This window comes from Megascapheus bottae, chromosome 9, assembly GCF_031878675.1.
Source record: "Megascapheus bottae isolate mThoBot1 chromosome 9, mThoBot2.hap1, whole genome shotgun sequence".
Taxonomy (NCBI): domain Eukaryota; kingdom Metazoa; phylum Chordata; class Mammalia; order Rodentia; family Geomyidae; genus Megascapheus; species Megascapheus bottae.
Window position 1 is genome coordinate 68246923 of NC_143517.1, and position 15031 is coordinate 68261953.

A 15031-nucleotide genomic window follows, 5' to 3' on the forward strand; every position below is an offset into this window, starting at 1 on the left:
GCAGCAAAGGGCAGGCCAGGGCGCTGACCTCTGACCTCTGAGCCCCGCAGGGCAGGGAGGAGGTGAGGCAGGGAAGGGCTGGAGAGGAACACGCCTCTGTAACAAGCCCTGGCTTTATGAAGCAAGGTTAACAATTTCACTTGATTCAGTGGAATATTACACACTCTCTGGGGCCCATTTGAGGACTTCCACTTCAGGCGCAAGTGACGACTCAGCACTTTTTATATTATTTAGAGAATGAAATTAACCCTCGCAGGCCCGGGCGGCTGCCTCCCGTGCTGATCCGGCCTGCTCAGCGCTTTCCCATCTATAATTACAAGCTGCCATCCATCACGCACCAGCGGTGCGGCTGACACCCGCGCACGCGTGCTCGCGCACACGCAGAAAGGGACGCAGTAAGCACTTCCTCTCGAGCAGAAGCAGCACAACTTAAATGCCGCTCTGGTATTTTCATTCAAGTTGTCTGTAGCCCCGGTGGGCCCGGCTCCCCCTTGGGCTGTGCCTGGCTGCCCCAGCCAGGCCTCAGGCTCCGGGGCTCCTCAGGTGACTGAAGTGACTGTGCCAGCACCCCTCCCTCCTCGTGGCAGAGCTAGAAGGGCGTCAGGACGGACAGCGGGCTCCACCAACTGCAGAGGGCTGTGCAATCTGCGCCCAGAGGCAAAGCCTCTGCAGACCAGCGGGTGAGGCCTCACACAGGCTTTCTCAGGGTGCTGAGCGTCCAGCTCAGACTCATCCCTACCCTACCAGGGCCCATAGGTGTAGAAAGACAGTCCTGTTGGACCAAGCCTGCAGATGCCCTTGGTGGTCAGGAGAGTGGGAGTTCATTGGAGAAGAGAGCTCGGTTAGAGGGGGCAGTTTCACCCCAGCCCAGCAGGGGGCCTCAGCCACCTGGGCAGCCAGACAGGCAACCTCACCTGCCGGCAGCCGGGCGCAGGGCAGGTGCCCTGTGGGTGGCAGCAGAACCTGGGTCCCCAGGTCACGCCACGAAGGGCCACAGCAGCAGACACAGGAGGTGCCAGGGCATCTGTGGGGAATCCTGGGCCCCTGAGACCACCTCACCTTGGTGCCCAGTGGGCAGTAGCCTTTGAGGAAGTCCTTGCAGACCTCAGCCTTGCGGGACACGTACACGTGGCTGTAGGGGCAGTTGCTGTTGTTGCAGATTCCCTTCAGGAAGTAGGAGCACACAGGCATCTGTGGGGGGGAGGCGGGGTGAGAGGGGGGCCTGCACCCCAGAGCCGCAGCCTGCTCTTCAGGGAGGGGCACAGGCTAGCCGGGTGCGGTGGTGCAAGCCTCGGGAGGCTGAGACTCGGATGCCCAGTTCTAGGCATTGGGCAGAATCTAGGTGCACCTGGAGCCACCCAGAAAGGGGTATGTCTCTAAATTTCCCAAGTGGCCAGCCACCAGCTGGGGGACTGGAGCAAAGTCAGTGCCTGGGCCGCAGGGACCCTGCAGGCCTGCACCTCTTGTAGGACCCCTTCCTGCTGTGTCCTGAATCAGAACCCTGGGTTGTCACATCTTTCACCCTGCAATTCCTGAGAGCTGCTTGCACTCAAGAACACACCAGAGCCGGAAGGGTCTTCCCCACTCCAGCCCCCACAACAGAGAGGTGCGGAGAAGTCCAGGTTTGGGGGGGGGGGTAGAGGGGAAGGCAGAACCTGGCTACCGCTGAGGTGGGGAAGAGGGAAGAGCAGGGCAGTAGCCCTCAAACAGAGAGGGAAGGAGGGAGAAATCTAAGAAACAAAGGGTGATTTACTGAGCAAGAGTTTAGTTTAATTGTCTTTTAACTGCAGCCGCAGAGGGAAGAAGGGCTGGGGCCCCGATTGGGGCTGGCGGTGGTACGGCTGGAGACAATTCCCTTAATGTGGTTTTTGATATAGAGCCCAAATTAGCTCTAATAAAAAGGGATAATAAAGCCAACTCTTGCACCAACCGGCGCTCCTCCTGGCTGTCAGTGAGGGGCCGTTACCAAGAGGAAACTGCGTTCTCATTTCAATTAACCTTGTTTGCACCCCACCACGTCCACACAAATAACAATAACATTAACTCAGGGCGCTGGTGCAGCCCACATTAGACAGCTTGGGGCGCGTGCCCGCCTTGGCGCTGGCGCTTAATGAACCCGAAACTCGACGTGAATTTCCAAATTGCTCACGACAGAGTTTCGAAGCTAGATTAGGGAGAAAAATGCTGATTCTCTCCAAGCTCCTCAAGGGGAAAAGCTGTCGGAGCAGCAGCGGGCCTCCCCCGTGGCTCCCTCACACCGAGCCCTGCCCTTCCCAGAATCCTGGCAGGCTCTCAGGGGCCAGTGGAGGGCTTGGGCATGGGGCGAGGCTACCTGCTTTCTGGCTCAGGCTCCACCTGGCCTTGGCCTGTGCAGTGCTCTCTCAGCCCGCGGAGCCCCGGGCCTGGAGTACCCCACTATGACTCTCCTCCCTGACCCCCATCTACCCAGGAAGGCCCTTGGCCTCCATCAGGGCTCTCAGGGTGCCTACAGAGGTAGGGGAGGCCTCATCCCTGACCCCAGAAGCACCCATGGGGTGGTGGGAAGGAGCCTTGCCTCTCTGGAAGACCTGGGGAAGGGAGAGGTCCCGGTCTGTGCAAGCCCGGTTGGTGCTGGCATGTAGCCAGGGTAGACGCAGCTGGAGCACAGCCTCCACATAGGGGAGGCATGAGCACAGGCCACCAGGGGCCACCAGCTCCTTGTGGGACCTGGGATGGGGCCCAGGGAGGGTTAGGAAGGGCATGCCTGCTGGCAACCTCACCTTCTCCTTGGACACATGGTGAGAGAAGGGGCAGGTCCCATCCGTCTTCTTGCAGGTGCCCCGGAGAAACCTGCAGTGTGGGGAATAGGGTTTGAGAAGGGCTGGGGAGGGGAGGACCCATGAAGACCCCCGGGCTGTCGGGGCGGGCACCTGGTACACACGGCCACCTTCTCCGGGTCATGGATGTAGGGGCAGCGCTCTCCGCGGTTGCACTTGCCGAAGCGGTTGTAGTACATGCAGTACTCTCTCCTCCTCTTCTTGTGCTTTGCCTGCCGGATGATGGCCAGGCTACGCTGGACGGCCCGGCTGCACACAGGGAGAGGTTCGTGGCCTGAGGGCGTGCCGGGGGCCCCCACCTGCCCACCTCCAGGGGACTCACCTGGCCAGGGAACGACTGCAGCTGCTAGTAGTGTCTCCTCGGCCTGTGGCAGGAGAGAGGCATCAGGCCCCGCACCACGCCCCTGCCCTTTTCCCCACTGACCCACCCTGCCCAAAGCCCTGGCCTCCTCTAGGACCCTCCCTCCAGAGTCACGCCCGCGGTAGGCAGTGCACAGGGGTCTCTGGCAGGGGGGTGGACTGCTTGGACCAAGGGCAAGAGTGGCCCGTGGTCCCCAAGACCACACTTGGTACTGACTGGCACTCCCCACGCCCACCCTGGCAGACAGGCAGCTCAAGGAACAGGTCTTCTGACAGAGGCAGTGACCAGCCTGTGGGGCATATCTGCAGGCTCTGTCCTCTGCCTGGCCATCCCTCGGTCGGAGCCTGAGCGGAGGCCCGGGGAGAACCTGGGGCCACATGGCCTGGCCCTATAGGAAGAATGGTCCTGATACTGGGAGGTTCATGACGCGGTCAAGTATGGAAGCCTGCCTAACCCTAGCCACCGTGAAGGCAGAAGTACAAGACCTTTAAGATGACCACAGAAGTACAAGACCACAAGACAACAAGACCTTTAAAATGACCACAGGGATGAGTGCGGCAGGCAAGCCCGCTGTGCTGGCGCTGGCTGTGGCTGTGTGGACACAGGAGTCTGGCCCTCAGGCCCAGGCGGGGGCTCACTGACATTCTGAAGCTGTCCTCTCAGGCACGCCTCAGACCCCAAGCCCAAGACTGGTAATACGGCATGCAGAGGACAGCCAGGACAGGGAACCAGGCAGGGGCTCCCTAAGGAGTGGAAGGGAGTTTCAGGCTCTCCTGCAGCCTGCCTGATTTTGTTTCCCCCCTCGTTCTTGCGTTTGAACTCCAGGCCTTACACTCTGGATAGGTTTCCTTGCTCACAGCCATGCCTCTTTGCAGGTTAAGTGGAGATGGAGTCTCCAGGACTTTTCTGAATAGGCTGGTGGCTTTAAACTTTGATTCTCCACATTTTCAGCCTCCTGAATAGCTGAGATTATAAGTCTGGGCCACCTGCTCCCAGAGTTCCATCGTGTGCGTGCGTGCGTGTGCCTGTGTGTGTGTGTGCGTGTGCATGCGTTCGTGTACTGGGGCTTGAACTCAGGGAGCTGTCCCTAAGCTTTTTCTTGCTCAAGGCTAGCACTCTACCACTTGAGCTACAGCTCTACTTCAGGCTTTTTGCTGGCTGAAGGTAACAGGCTCATAGGCTTTCCTGCTTGGGTTGGCTTAGAACCATGATCCTTAGGCCTTGGTCTCCGAGTAGCTAGGATTACAGGCATGCCTTTTAAAGGCAGTCCAGCCCCAGGGTCACAGGCAGGCGGGGCAGGGCCTGCTCAGGACGGCTTTCCCAGGTTCCTCAAATACGCACATGACCCTTCCCAGACCAGATCCCATTTCCTACGGGGCAGCTGCTGAAATAGATACGGCACCAAGAAGCAGAAATGACATCACTCAGAAATTCTGAGGAGCTGAGGTGATGAGGAAGCCATCCTGCTCTAGAAAAGGGATGTTCTGAAATGCGGCCCGGCCTGCGCCTCCGCCTGGGCTCTGGTGTGGGTTTGAAGGGCCACTCTAACAACAGTCCTTGCTCACACGGAGACCTCCGCGAGCCATCCTGCTTCATTCTGTGTGCTCTTTTCTCCCCAGGCCGTGCCTGTCCAAACGGCCTACCTTCCAGGCCTCCCTCTTCCCGTGTGTCCAGTAGCTACTTGGTCTTGCGAGCCTCACACCCTCCCCACAAGTTTGGAGCAGGGGAAGGGGCCAGGAGTGCACTCTACTCTTAGCCTCTCATGAACTTGGGGCCCAGCACAGGATTAGGCCCACGGGGAAGAGCCTGTCTGTGGTGTGGACTCTGTGGGGTTTCCAGGCCTGCGCTGGATGGGAGGCTGGCCCTGCCCTTCTGGAGCCCCTGGGCTCCCCCAGGCAATGGCTGAAACGCAGTGTCCGGTTTGAAAGCAGTTCCCCGCCTGGGTAGCCAGACCCCAAGCAGGAAGGAGGGCCTTCACTGCAAGGCCCTGGGAGCATGAGTGGGGGCTGGGGAGGGCTGAGGGTACAGACAGGGATGTGTGAGAGCAAGGAGGGCACACAGCGCCCTGAGCGGGGTGCCTAGGAAGGAGGCCCACGTGTTCTCTGCTGGGAACACCTGTCCAGTGGGGGCGGCCAAGCCCCATCCAGGTGGCAGGCGCACCCTGGCACCTGCCAGCCTCTGCAGCAAGGCGATAGCCTGTCAGTGAGCCCTGGTTCCCCGGCCGTCACCCAGGCTGCCGGTGACACTGGTACCATCTGCTCCCGGCTAGGGGCACGCGGGTATCACGTGCTGCTTGTCAGGCCCTGGTAGGCGGGGGCACTCTTCTACTCTTTCCACTTTCTGCTTTAAAAAAACTGACAGCCTAGGGCTTGGGGTGGGAGTTTTGACAAGGGAGGGGGGGCACCTTTCCAAATGCTTTGCAGTGTTAAAAATGCACATAAAGTAGCTGGCTTGAAAAGAGGAACTGGAGGTGCAAAGAGTTCAACTGAACAGCCCGCCACGGAGCACGACGAGGTGCTGTGCTCGGGGCTCCACGGCCCGGGCGCTGGCTCCCTCACCCGGCCCCCCGTGGCACCGTCTCTTCCCCACCCACCACCTGCCCACCAGTCCTCCACAGGAGCCCCTGGGTGCTCGGCTCCCAGAGGGAGGGGGCGCATCTCCCTCACAGGTCAGAGCCCACTGCGGGGCAGTGACTGGCTGTCTGGGGTGCAGCCCTGCCCTGCGGAGCCAACCTGGCTCAGAGGAGCTGTTAAAATCCCTGGACTGCTCAGCTGGGTGCCTGCCAGGCCCTGCGGGGGCATATGGGTAAAAGGCACAAGAATGGCAGAGAGCTCAGGGAGAGGCAGCAGGGAGGGACCCCAGGGCATGGGGAAGAGGAGGAGGCAGGGACGTGTGCGGCTGGTCGGCAGCAGGGAGAGAGCCAGCCCTCGGGCTCAGAGCAGGGCTGGCACCTCTGCTGGTTCATTCCAGGGCCTCTGCTGACGTCCTCCCCACTGAAGGGACAGCACAGGTCAGCCAGCTGAGGATCAGGCCCCACGCCAAAATGTGGAGGCGGAGGTTGGAATCCCCAGGGTCCTGGTCCTGCAAGGGGCAGGGCTTAGCCTCAGGGAATGGCTCAGAGGGCAGCCAGCCGAGATGGAGCCCAACCTTGGGGGGGGGGGGTTAACCCTTTCTTGCCACACTGACACCAGGGGAGTAAGTTTTTGAAGTATGATTCATCTGAGTGAGCACTGGGAGCTGGCCCCTCCACTCCAGCGGGCAGGAGCGCCACCAGTGGGTGGTATCCAGGAAGCAGAGCTCCCCAGCTACCTACCACCTCCTCTTGCCCTTAGTAGGCAAGCTGTGGCCTTGCCAGCTCTGCCTCTGCTCACATACCCTGCATTTCCACCCTATGAAAGGGAAGACTAACACGCAGGATGGACTCACAGTCAGAGCTGGTCAGCAGGACATAGGCAGATGTAGCCCTGTGTGGTGGCAGCCTGTGTTGCCCTGGGCAGGAAAGATTCTCGTCCCACGTCCTCTGCAGGTGCCCACTGCAGAGCCAGAGCTGGTGGAGGCCAGCCTGAGTGGCTGTCAGGGCAGGGTGTGTTTTTGGGGGGGCACCTGTCCCACCACAGCTGTGCCTTTCCCTACTAGCCTCACCCCAGGCCCACCAAGCCCAGTCCAAGCCCCTGGTGCCTGCGGGCATACAAGGGTGGACAGGAGCCCTGGTGACCAAACCCATCAGCCTGGTGTTGGCTGAAGGTGTACCAGCACAAGCCACACAGCCACACGGATGGTGGTGGTCACTTCCTGTGGGCGTGGCTCTGGCATCAGAAGTGACCAGTGGGCAGTGCAGGGCGATGGGAGGGCCTCTGTCTCAACCCCGGGTGCCGGTCACTGAGTGCTCAGAGGAAGGGGCTGGGCAAGGCCATGATACACATAGGGCCTCACAAGAGTGGACAGGGAGAGGTCCAGGGCCTAGGTTCTCTGTGAGTGTTCTAGGCTCCTCTGTGGAGGAACCGCCAGCTGGGAACCTGCTGTCCTGAAGAGTCAGGCAGGGTGTGGAGGGCTGGCTGGGGGGGGAGGGGGAGGGGAGGGGAAGGCTCCCTAGACCTGAAGAGTCAGGCAGGGTGTGGAGGGCTGGCTGGGGGGGGGAGAGGGAGGGGGAGGGGGAGGCTCCCTAGACCTGAAGAGTCAGGCAGGGTGTGGAGGGCTGGCTGGGGGGGGAGAGGGAGGGGGAGGGGGAGGCTCCCTAGACCTGAAGAGTCAGGCAGGGTGTGGAGGGCTGGCTGGGGGGGAGAGGGAGGGGGAGGGGCAGTCTCCCTAGACCTGAAGAGTCAGGCAGGGTGTGGAGGGCTGGCTGGGGGGGGAGGGGGGGAGGGGGAGGCTCCCTAGACCTGAAGAGTCAGGCAGGGTGTGGAGGGCTGGCTGGGGGGGGGGAGGGAGGGGGAAGGGGAGGCTCCCTAGACCTGAAGAGTCAGGCAGGGTGTGGAGGGCTGGCTGGGGGGGGAGAGGGAGGGGGAGGGGGAGGCTCCCTAGACCTGAAGAGTCAGGCAGGGTGTGGAGGGCTGGCTGGGGGGGGGAGGGGCAGGCTCCCTAGACCTGAAGAGTCAGGCAGGGGTGTGGAGGGCTGGCTTCCAGGGGGGAGGGGGAGGCTCTCCAGACCCTACTCTACCTGAATACCACCCCTTCCCTTTGTTCCCCCATCCCCCCACCCCAGATCTTTTCTTCCTCAGGCCCCCTACTGGGGGCAGCGGCCTCTGTGATCCCACAAGGACCAGCAATCTCACGTGTTTGATGGGCAAAGAAAAGTATAAAATGGAACTGAAACCAAAATATTTTTCTAGTTGATTTGCACGCTAAGCACGTCCGAAGCATTTCCTTCTCCTCGGCCTGTTTCCCGGGCTCAGGGGTTTGTGGTGGCAGTGGCCGTGGCTGCGCCAGGCGCACTTGGTGAGGCATTGCTGATGCGATTAGGCCCAGCATGGCCCCAGGTGTGGGCTCACCGGGCACGGTTGCCACACCTGGCTCATCCTTTGTCCAGGAGCAGCGCACAGACGCCCGTGCACAGCTCCCACAGAGAATCAGGGCCTGCTTAGCCCCGTGAGAGGCCGGCGTTGCTTGGTCTGTCCCAAGGGACTGCAGCCCCCCCCCCCCCTCTGCATTCCGGCTGCCCAAAGGGTGTGACACAGACAGCTCCCAGCGCTGTGCATGGACGACGGACAGTAAAGTGAATTCCCAGGCTGGGACACGGCCTCTGGAAAGCTCTCCTGTGGATGCGCCCGGAGCCAAGGTCCACGGAAGCCGTGCGACGCTGTGGGCAGCGCGCGCCACCCCTGCACTCACCTGTGCGGAGGAGGCCCCTGCTGCCGTCTCCCGGCCGGCTGGAGGTCTTGGAGAGCTTGTTGGCTGACACCTTGTAGAGGACCCCGCCGATGCAGCGATAGCCTTTGCTCCGCCACCGAGGGGAGCCAGACGGTGATTTCCCACTGCTGCTGGTGGCTGGGCGCAGGCGATTCAGCACCAGGGACCTGCGGACCCAGAAAAAGACCACTGCTGTGGATAGGGCAGGCTGGAGCCTGCGTACCCAGAGCCAGGTGCAGGGCCCCGCTTGGAGCACTTGCTACTTGGGTTGTGAGTCCCACTGCCAGGAAACCTCGGTCCCCTGCCTCCATGCAGGGACAGTTCTGTGACAAGGAGTCCCATGTGTGATGTTGCCAAACCCTGCCGGGAATTCCCGAGCCCTCCAGAGGTCGTGGAGAAGGGTTGGCCTCCTCCTCCGACACACCGCCCAGGGTGGCGCAGAGGGTGGCTCCTCTGAGCAGCAGTGTGGGGCTTCCGCGTCTCTCCGTGCTGCCCTGGACAAGTCCCCTGGCCTCCAGACAGCAACTGCATGGGGCCAACACATCCTCCCCCTCCCTCTGCTCGTATCATGTTTGGAAAGGCCAGGATTGCCTCTAGTCCAAGGGCCCAGCAGGCCTGAGGTGGCTGAGAGCAGACCCGGTAGCTCCCTTACTGCTCCCTGCCTCCCTTTCCTCTTCCTGGAAGCACTATTCTGCCACGTGTCCCACGCCCCCACGGACGCCCACCTGCAGGATGAGCTAGGGAGGAGCCCATGCTGCTGCCACTCAAGCGAAGAGGGCTTTGCCCATTGCCTCACCCAACTGCGACCCCAGTGGGCAGTCCCCGGGGAGGGGCTGCTCAGTGTCCAGCCACCAAGCGGTCCCAGAAGGCTCAGCATAGCACGGCCCTTCAGATGCTGTTCAGTGGGAAATAATTGCAGCTTTTGCTGACCATCTGCTTCGTAGACTACCCCCACTGGTAGGAAGGGAGGCCAAAATGCTCAAGTGGGAGGTGAGAGCAGCTGACCCACCCTGGTACAGAGCTGGGCCGAGTCCCTTCAGGGGCCTCTACTGTCCCTCCCTCCCCAGCCCTGATGGCCCTAGCTCCTAAGGGAAGCAAAGCTAGCAAAACAGTATCCCCTAGCCCTAGGCTGCCAGAACAGCAGGCAAGGACCTGCTTGCCTGGCTGGACAGGGTAGTGCCACCCAGAGGGAGGGGTGCTGGGAGGGGAAGCTGTTCTGGACCACTGTCCCGGCACGCAGACGACAGCTCCTGTGGGTCAACTTGCCAGCCAGTGGCCTTGGGGGGCGCATTAGTGAGATAATGTGAGCAAAGCGAGCCAGCGCTCAGGGGACCAAAGCTGCAGTGTAAGTACTAGAAGGGCAGGGAGGCCGCAAGAGGCACTTAACCCAGTTTCCCTTAATTAAAATTCAAGTTCACAAACACCCCTCTGAAGAGAAAGAGTCCTGCCAGGGGTCCGGACTGCTCCCCCACCTCCTGCATGCACAGAGGGACATCCTGACACCAAGCTCTCGCAGAGCTCGGAGCCCGGGGGTCCGACAGCCTTCTGAGCTCCTGCATTTGCTCTTGGATTGCACCTGGGCAGGAGCTGAGGTGAAGGAAGGCAGGCCATCACCCACGGGCCCTGTCAATCTGGGGTACAGAGGTGGGTCCTGACCCCAAATCCCCCGTCAGGAGTGAGGCCGGACCCCTTGTGCCTTCTGCACACCTGACTCTGTGTCCACCAGCCTGGAGGCCCACTCTGGCCCTCACCATCCAGAGGCCTCACCCAGTCTCGTTCTGTGGGCCCTGCCCTCACACCACCTCTTGGAGCAGCCCACGTCTGCTCACCCAGAAGCCTCAGAGACAGTGTGCAAGGGCACATGCTCACCATCTCCTGGACCCCTTCCTGCAAGGACTAACCAGCATGAGTGGGCCTCACTGAGGCCTACCACCACAGGGTCCTGGGGAGCTGAATGTGAGGTCTCACCCCTCACAGCTCTCAGGAGTAGCCCCAAGTGTGAAGCCAAACCAAAGCAACACAAAACAGGCACAGAACTGGCTGGTCTGGCTGCCAGGACTGCTGAGCTTCTCCAGTTCTGAAGCCCTGCCCAGAAGATTTGTATTCCCTTGGCTTTGTGCCGGAGGAACTCAGGTTGCTAAGGACTCCATTCCTCCTGCATGCATAGTACCTCCACTGGCGGTAATTAATGCGCATGCGTGTGTGACTAAGGTTTGAACTTAGGGCCTTGTATTTGTTAGGCAGGCATTCTATGTCCAGTTCTTTCTTTTCTTTTCTTTTTTTTAACCAAGAATATACCTGGACTGCATGCAGTCTACCTATCTGAGGCTCCCTGTGGTAGCTAGAACTCGGCACAAGCCACTATGCTCTGCAATGAAGTCTCCAAGACTTCTGCCCACACTGGCCTTGAACTCTGATCCTATCAACCTCAACTGTCCAACTAGCTAAAATTACAGTGTGAGACACCACTGCATCACTGGCACCTGGTAGAAAGTCCTGTGGCTTGTACTCTGGGCCTGGGTGCAGTCTCTGAGCTTTTGTGCTCAAAGTTTGCACTCTACCAGCTGAGACACAGCTCTACTTCTTGCTTTTTGGTAACAGTTAGTCAGAGATGAGCCTCAGACTTTTCCTGCCCAAGCTGGTATTGAGCTGTGATCCTCAGATCTCAACCCCCAGTAGCTAGGATTACAGGCCTGAGCCATCTGCACTGGGTGAAACCATCTTATTAAGGTCTGCTTTTCAGATTGGACTTCAGAGCTGGTGGGCATGGCTTGTGTTTCTTTCCCAGAGAGCCATACATGACCACAAACAGCAATCCGTCACCTCCTCTTCCCTCAGAAGACCACGCACTGGATTTGGGTAGCAGCTATGGGACACATACAGGATGGAGGTGTAGCAGCTGGCTGTCAGACCTACCACCCCCTCCCACGCCCTGGCACACACACACACATACATGCCTGCAGAGCTCAGGACCTTTAGGCATCAAGGAGAATCTGCATTTTGGGGTGCTGATGTGGATGCTGAGAACTGGGGAGGCCCAGTCAGGTCCTCGGGCACAACAGCTCAAAGCAAGGCCTGCTTGGATTGCCTGCCGCCCGCCCACCCGCCATCTGCCAGTTTTAAGGCCTTCAGCAAGCGGTGCCGAGCGGGGCCTTGTAGCTTCTCACTGCCATGGGTGTCACAGCACTCCAGTAAATTGTTACCCTAATGGAGAGGACAGCCTTTGGAAAGGAACTGTACAGAGAAGAGGGGATAAAATTAATGAGATAATAGCGGGGCCAAGGCCCCTGCAAGTGCCTGCCCTCACGGCATGGCTCTGTAATTCCTTTTCTGCAATGGGAGCCGCAGATCTAAAGGCTTCTCCCATCCGTCCGGCAGGCCCAGGCCGCCAGGAAATTTCATTAACGCTGGAAAATAGGAAAGGTATTAAGCGTGGATAATGAAGGCCAGGGAGGGAACAGCGCCTTAAGATAGTCTTCTTTCTCGCCTTTGTAATGGGAGCATGAACCTTCCCTTCAAATCCATTTCTAATCCATTTGAAATACTACAGCAAATTATCTTCCCTCCAGCCCGAAAGCGGCCAGCCAATTTACTCCGAATAGAAGTGACAATGCCCCAGGATTTATCACCATAACCTTGACTACACCGGGGTGAGGATGGGCCTCCCCTCTCCCCCTGGGGGGCACCAAGGATGGGCAGGGGTGGGGAAGATAACATTCTAAATGAAAAGCAGTAGTGATGGAAAAAAGACACACACACACACACACACACACACACACCACAAAAATAGGTAGATACACACATAGCTATGAGTCTACTACCTTGAGAGCAACAGAAACTTTCAGGCCAGAGGTTGTCCAGGTCAGCAGAGGGGCAGTGTGGGATACTCGGGTGGCTGAGTCTCGTGTCCCTACCTTGGAGAGGTCTGAGCATGACGGAAGGCCTCAACACTGTTGCTAATAACAGTACTAGTCTACATGCTGGTGGACTAGCCCCCCTGCAGGTGCCCACAGCCCCCCACAGGCACAGCCCACACTCTGGACATCCCTGGCCCCTTTTTGTCTCTGTGACCTGACCTCTGTCTTGGAGATGCCCAGTCCTAGAGACCAGCTAGCCCCATCTACATAGGGGCGACAGTGCTGACCAGGGCACAGATGGTGAGGGCCAGGGACCTTGAAGGGCACCATCAAGTGAGATCCAGCTCTGACTGAGCTGGGCCCAGGCCTCACCCGCTAACCTCTGTGGTTTTCCCACGTCCAGTCTGGCAGCTCCCCCTTACAGGATGGCCACTGGTTTGGAGCTGTACGTCTGATCAAGTCTCCCCACAGCCTGCAATGGGTCCTCTCTCTCTCAGGACTGTGGGCCAAGGGGCCCACATGGCGAGGCCCCCGGCGCTGCAGGAGTCCTGACCATGTCTGCCAAAGCTGAAGCATGTCTCAGGGATGCCTTCCCCGATTCCTGAGGAGCATGGCACCCTCCGGGCCTGGGGACCATGGTGCCTGGTTTCTGCCCCACCACCAGCCAGAGGCCTAGGGCTTCTGGAGGACGGGCTGTCTGTTAAGGGCACTGCTGTGCCGACCAGGAGGGCAGCTCTGCACATGTACGAGGGGGAATGTGTACCGAGCACGAAGCAGAGGGTGAGGGAGAGCGCTTGACTGACCCTCTGGGACGGAAGATCAGGAGGACCTGGACTTGCAGGGAGCAAGCTCAGGCGAAGAGGCCCAGGGCAGGGGACAAAGGAGGCGGGGGAGACAGGGATCAGGAGGCACGCGGGGAGGGGGCTGTGAACTCAAGACCCTCAAGGACCCCCAACATGTCTAGCTACCTGGGGGGGCGGGGCTGCGTGTGGGGTCAGGTGGCAACAGGGCAGGAGATTGTAGGCCGGCTGGGGAGCGGAGAAAACAACCAGGGAAGCATTTTTCAGGAAATGGAGCATGGTTTTTGGAGCCGGGAGCGGAGAGCGCAGAGTGCGCAGTCAGCAGAAGAGGCAGCTTGCACGGCGAATCCCCAAGTAGGTCAGGCAGAGCCACCGTGACAGGCACTAAACTGCTTAGTGGGGCTTTCCACCGGAAACGCCAACAGCCCGCCTGGCCACTCAGCTCCGGGGACGCCTGTGCATTTGAGCCTGCGTGTGCATGGGACACGAGCGTGCACATGCAGGAGACCAGTGAACGCTGGCCCAAGGCTAGGCCAGCCCCAAGGCTTCTGCGCCCGTCTGCACCAAGGAGCCCAAGTGGCAGCCTGCAGTCTGGCTATGTGAGATTCTAGGATGGAGGTAGTCCTTCAGGGGACTGACAAGGCTGTGTGTGTGGCAGGGGGTGACAAAGCAAGCGTGTGACCCCAGGGACCTAAGGCTGCTTCTGAATTGCCAAGGCTGAGACCTGATACCCAGTGGGCAAACAGGCCTTTGATTCTGTGGCCGCCGGTCTGGCTGGGCCCTTCTCCACCCTGGTCACTTGACTTCTCAACAGTCAAGTTCACCAAGCCTCCATGCCCACACTGGGGAACCAGCGAGCAAGCTCTGAGCAGGCCCCAGCTTCTGGCCTGGCCTCAGCACCATGGGCAGCGAGCTGTCCCTTCTCCAGCTGTAGGCCCTCGGCATCTGCCCCACAGGATGGGTGCGGGGACGGGCCACAGACTTAGTTTACCAGACACACTTGTAGCAGGCAGCCAGGAAAGAGACAGGCCTGAGCAGGAGCTGAGACCCCACCTCCACCCCGGGTCATCTGGTGGTCTTGAGCCCCAGGCTCTATCTGTTCTGGGGGACTGCCTGCCCTGGTATGCTACAGTGAGGGCAGGGAACACAGGAAGAGCACTGCCCAGGGCACTGCCCTGTGCCAAGCCAGGCGGGGAGGCAGGCAGAGAGCTGTGCATGAAGGAGGTAGGAGGGAGCTGGCTTGCCAGAGTCCTGGGCTGGACAGTGGGGCAGGGGCGGCCTTCTGGTGCTGCAGCTTCCTAAGGGACCATACCCAGCCCCTCCTGTCCCCAGAAATGAGTAGCCATGACTCGGGGTGCTCCTCACCAGCCAGCTGGAGGTGGTAGGTGACACTAATCCCACTGCCTCCATTACCAACGCTGCTGCTCCACTGTGAGGGGCCAGGACTATTTTATGTATTTTATGTGCTCACATCTATTCAATTGGTATTTCGATCAATGGATGCATTACAAGCTTTCTCTTTAAGAGCCTAATAAACAACAAGATGGAAAGTAAAATTCTCCATAAAATGACACTTTTAAAAATCCATTTCAGCTGAAGCTATTGGTGTTTTGTACGTTAGCTGGGCCTTGGAGGCCTCGCTCTGGAGGGCAGCGTTCAGCTCCACAGGCAGAGGGCTGGGGCCCTCGCCAGGCCTGCTGCTCACTCCACAGTACCCTGTGTCCTCTGCCCGGCACTACTGGGGTTTCCCAGGCTGCCACTGGGGCCCACTCAGGGCCCTGTGTCCTGAAGGAACATGGCAGAGACACCTCTCTGCTGTCCCACACAGCAGCCACTCCTAGACTGGCCAGC

At 59.7% G+C, this 15031-nt stretch overlaps 1 protein-coding gene across 2 annotated transcripts in view; it reads right to left on the reverse strand.

The window, feature by feature from the left end:
- Positions 1–15031, reverse strand: part of Zc3h3 (zinc finger CCCH-type containing 3) — an 81123-nt gene that overhangs the window by 9456 nt on the left and 56636 nt on the right. For both annotated transcript variants that reach the window (XM_090339506.1, XM_090339507.1), the window contains exons 5-9: positions 8506–8690; positions 3139–3181; positions 2910–3065; positions 2760–2829; positions 1060–1191 (exon numbers count right to left, since the gene is read on the reverse strand). In XM_090339506.1, coding sequence (XP_090195632.1) covers positions 1060–1191; positions 2760–2829; positions 2910–3065; positions 3139–3181; positions 8506–8690 — 586 coding nt within the window. The remainder of the gene's footprint in view (positions 1–1059; positions 1192–2759; positions 2830–2909; positions 3066–3138; positions 3182–8505; positions 8691–15031) is intronic.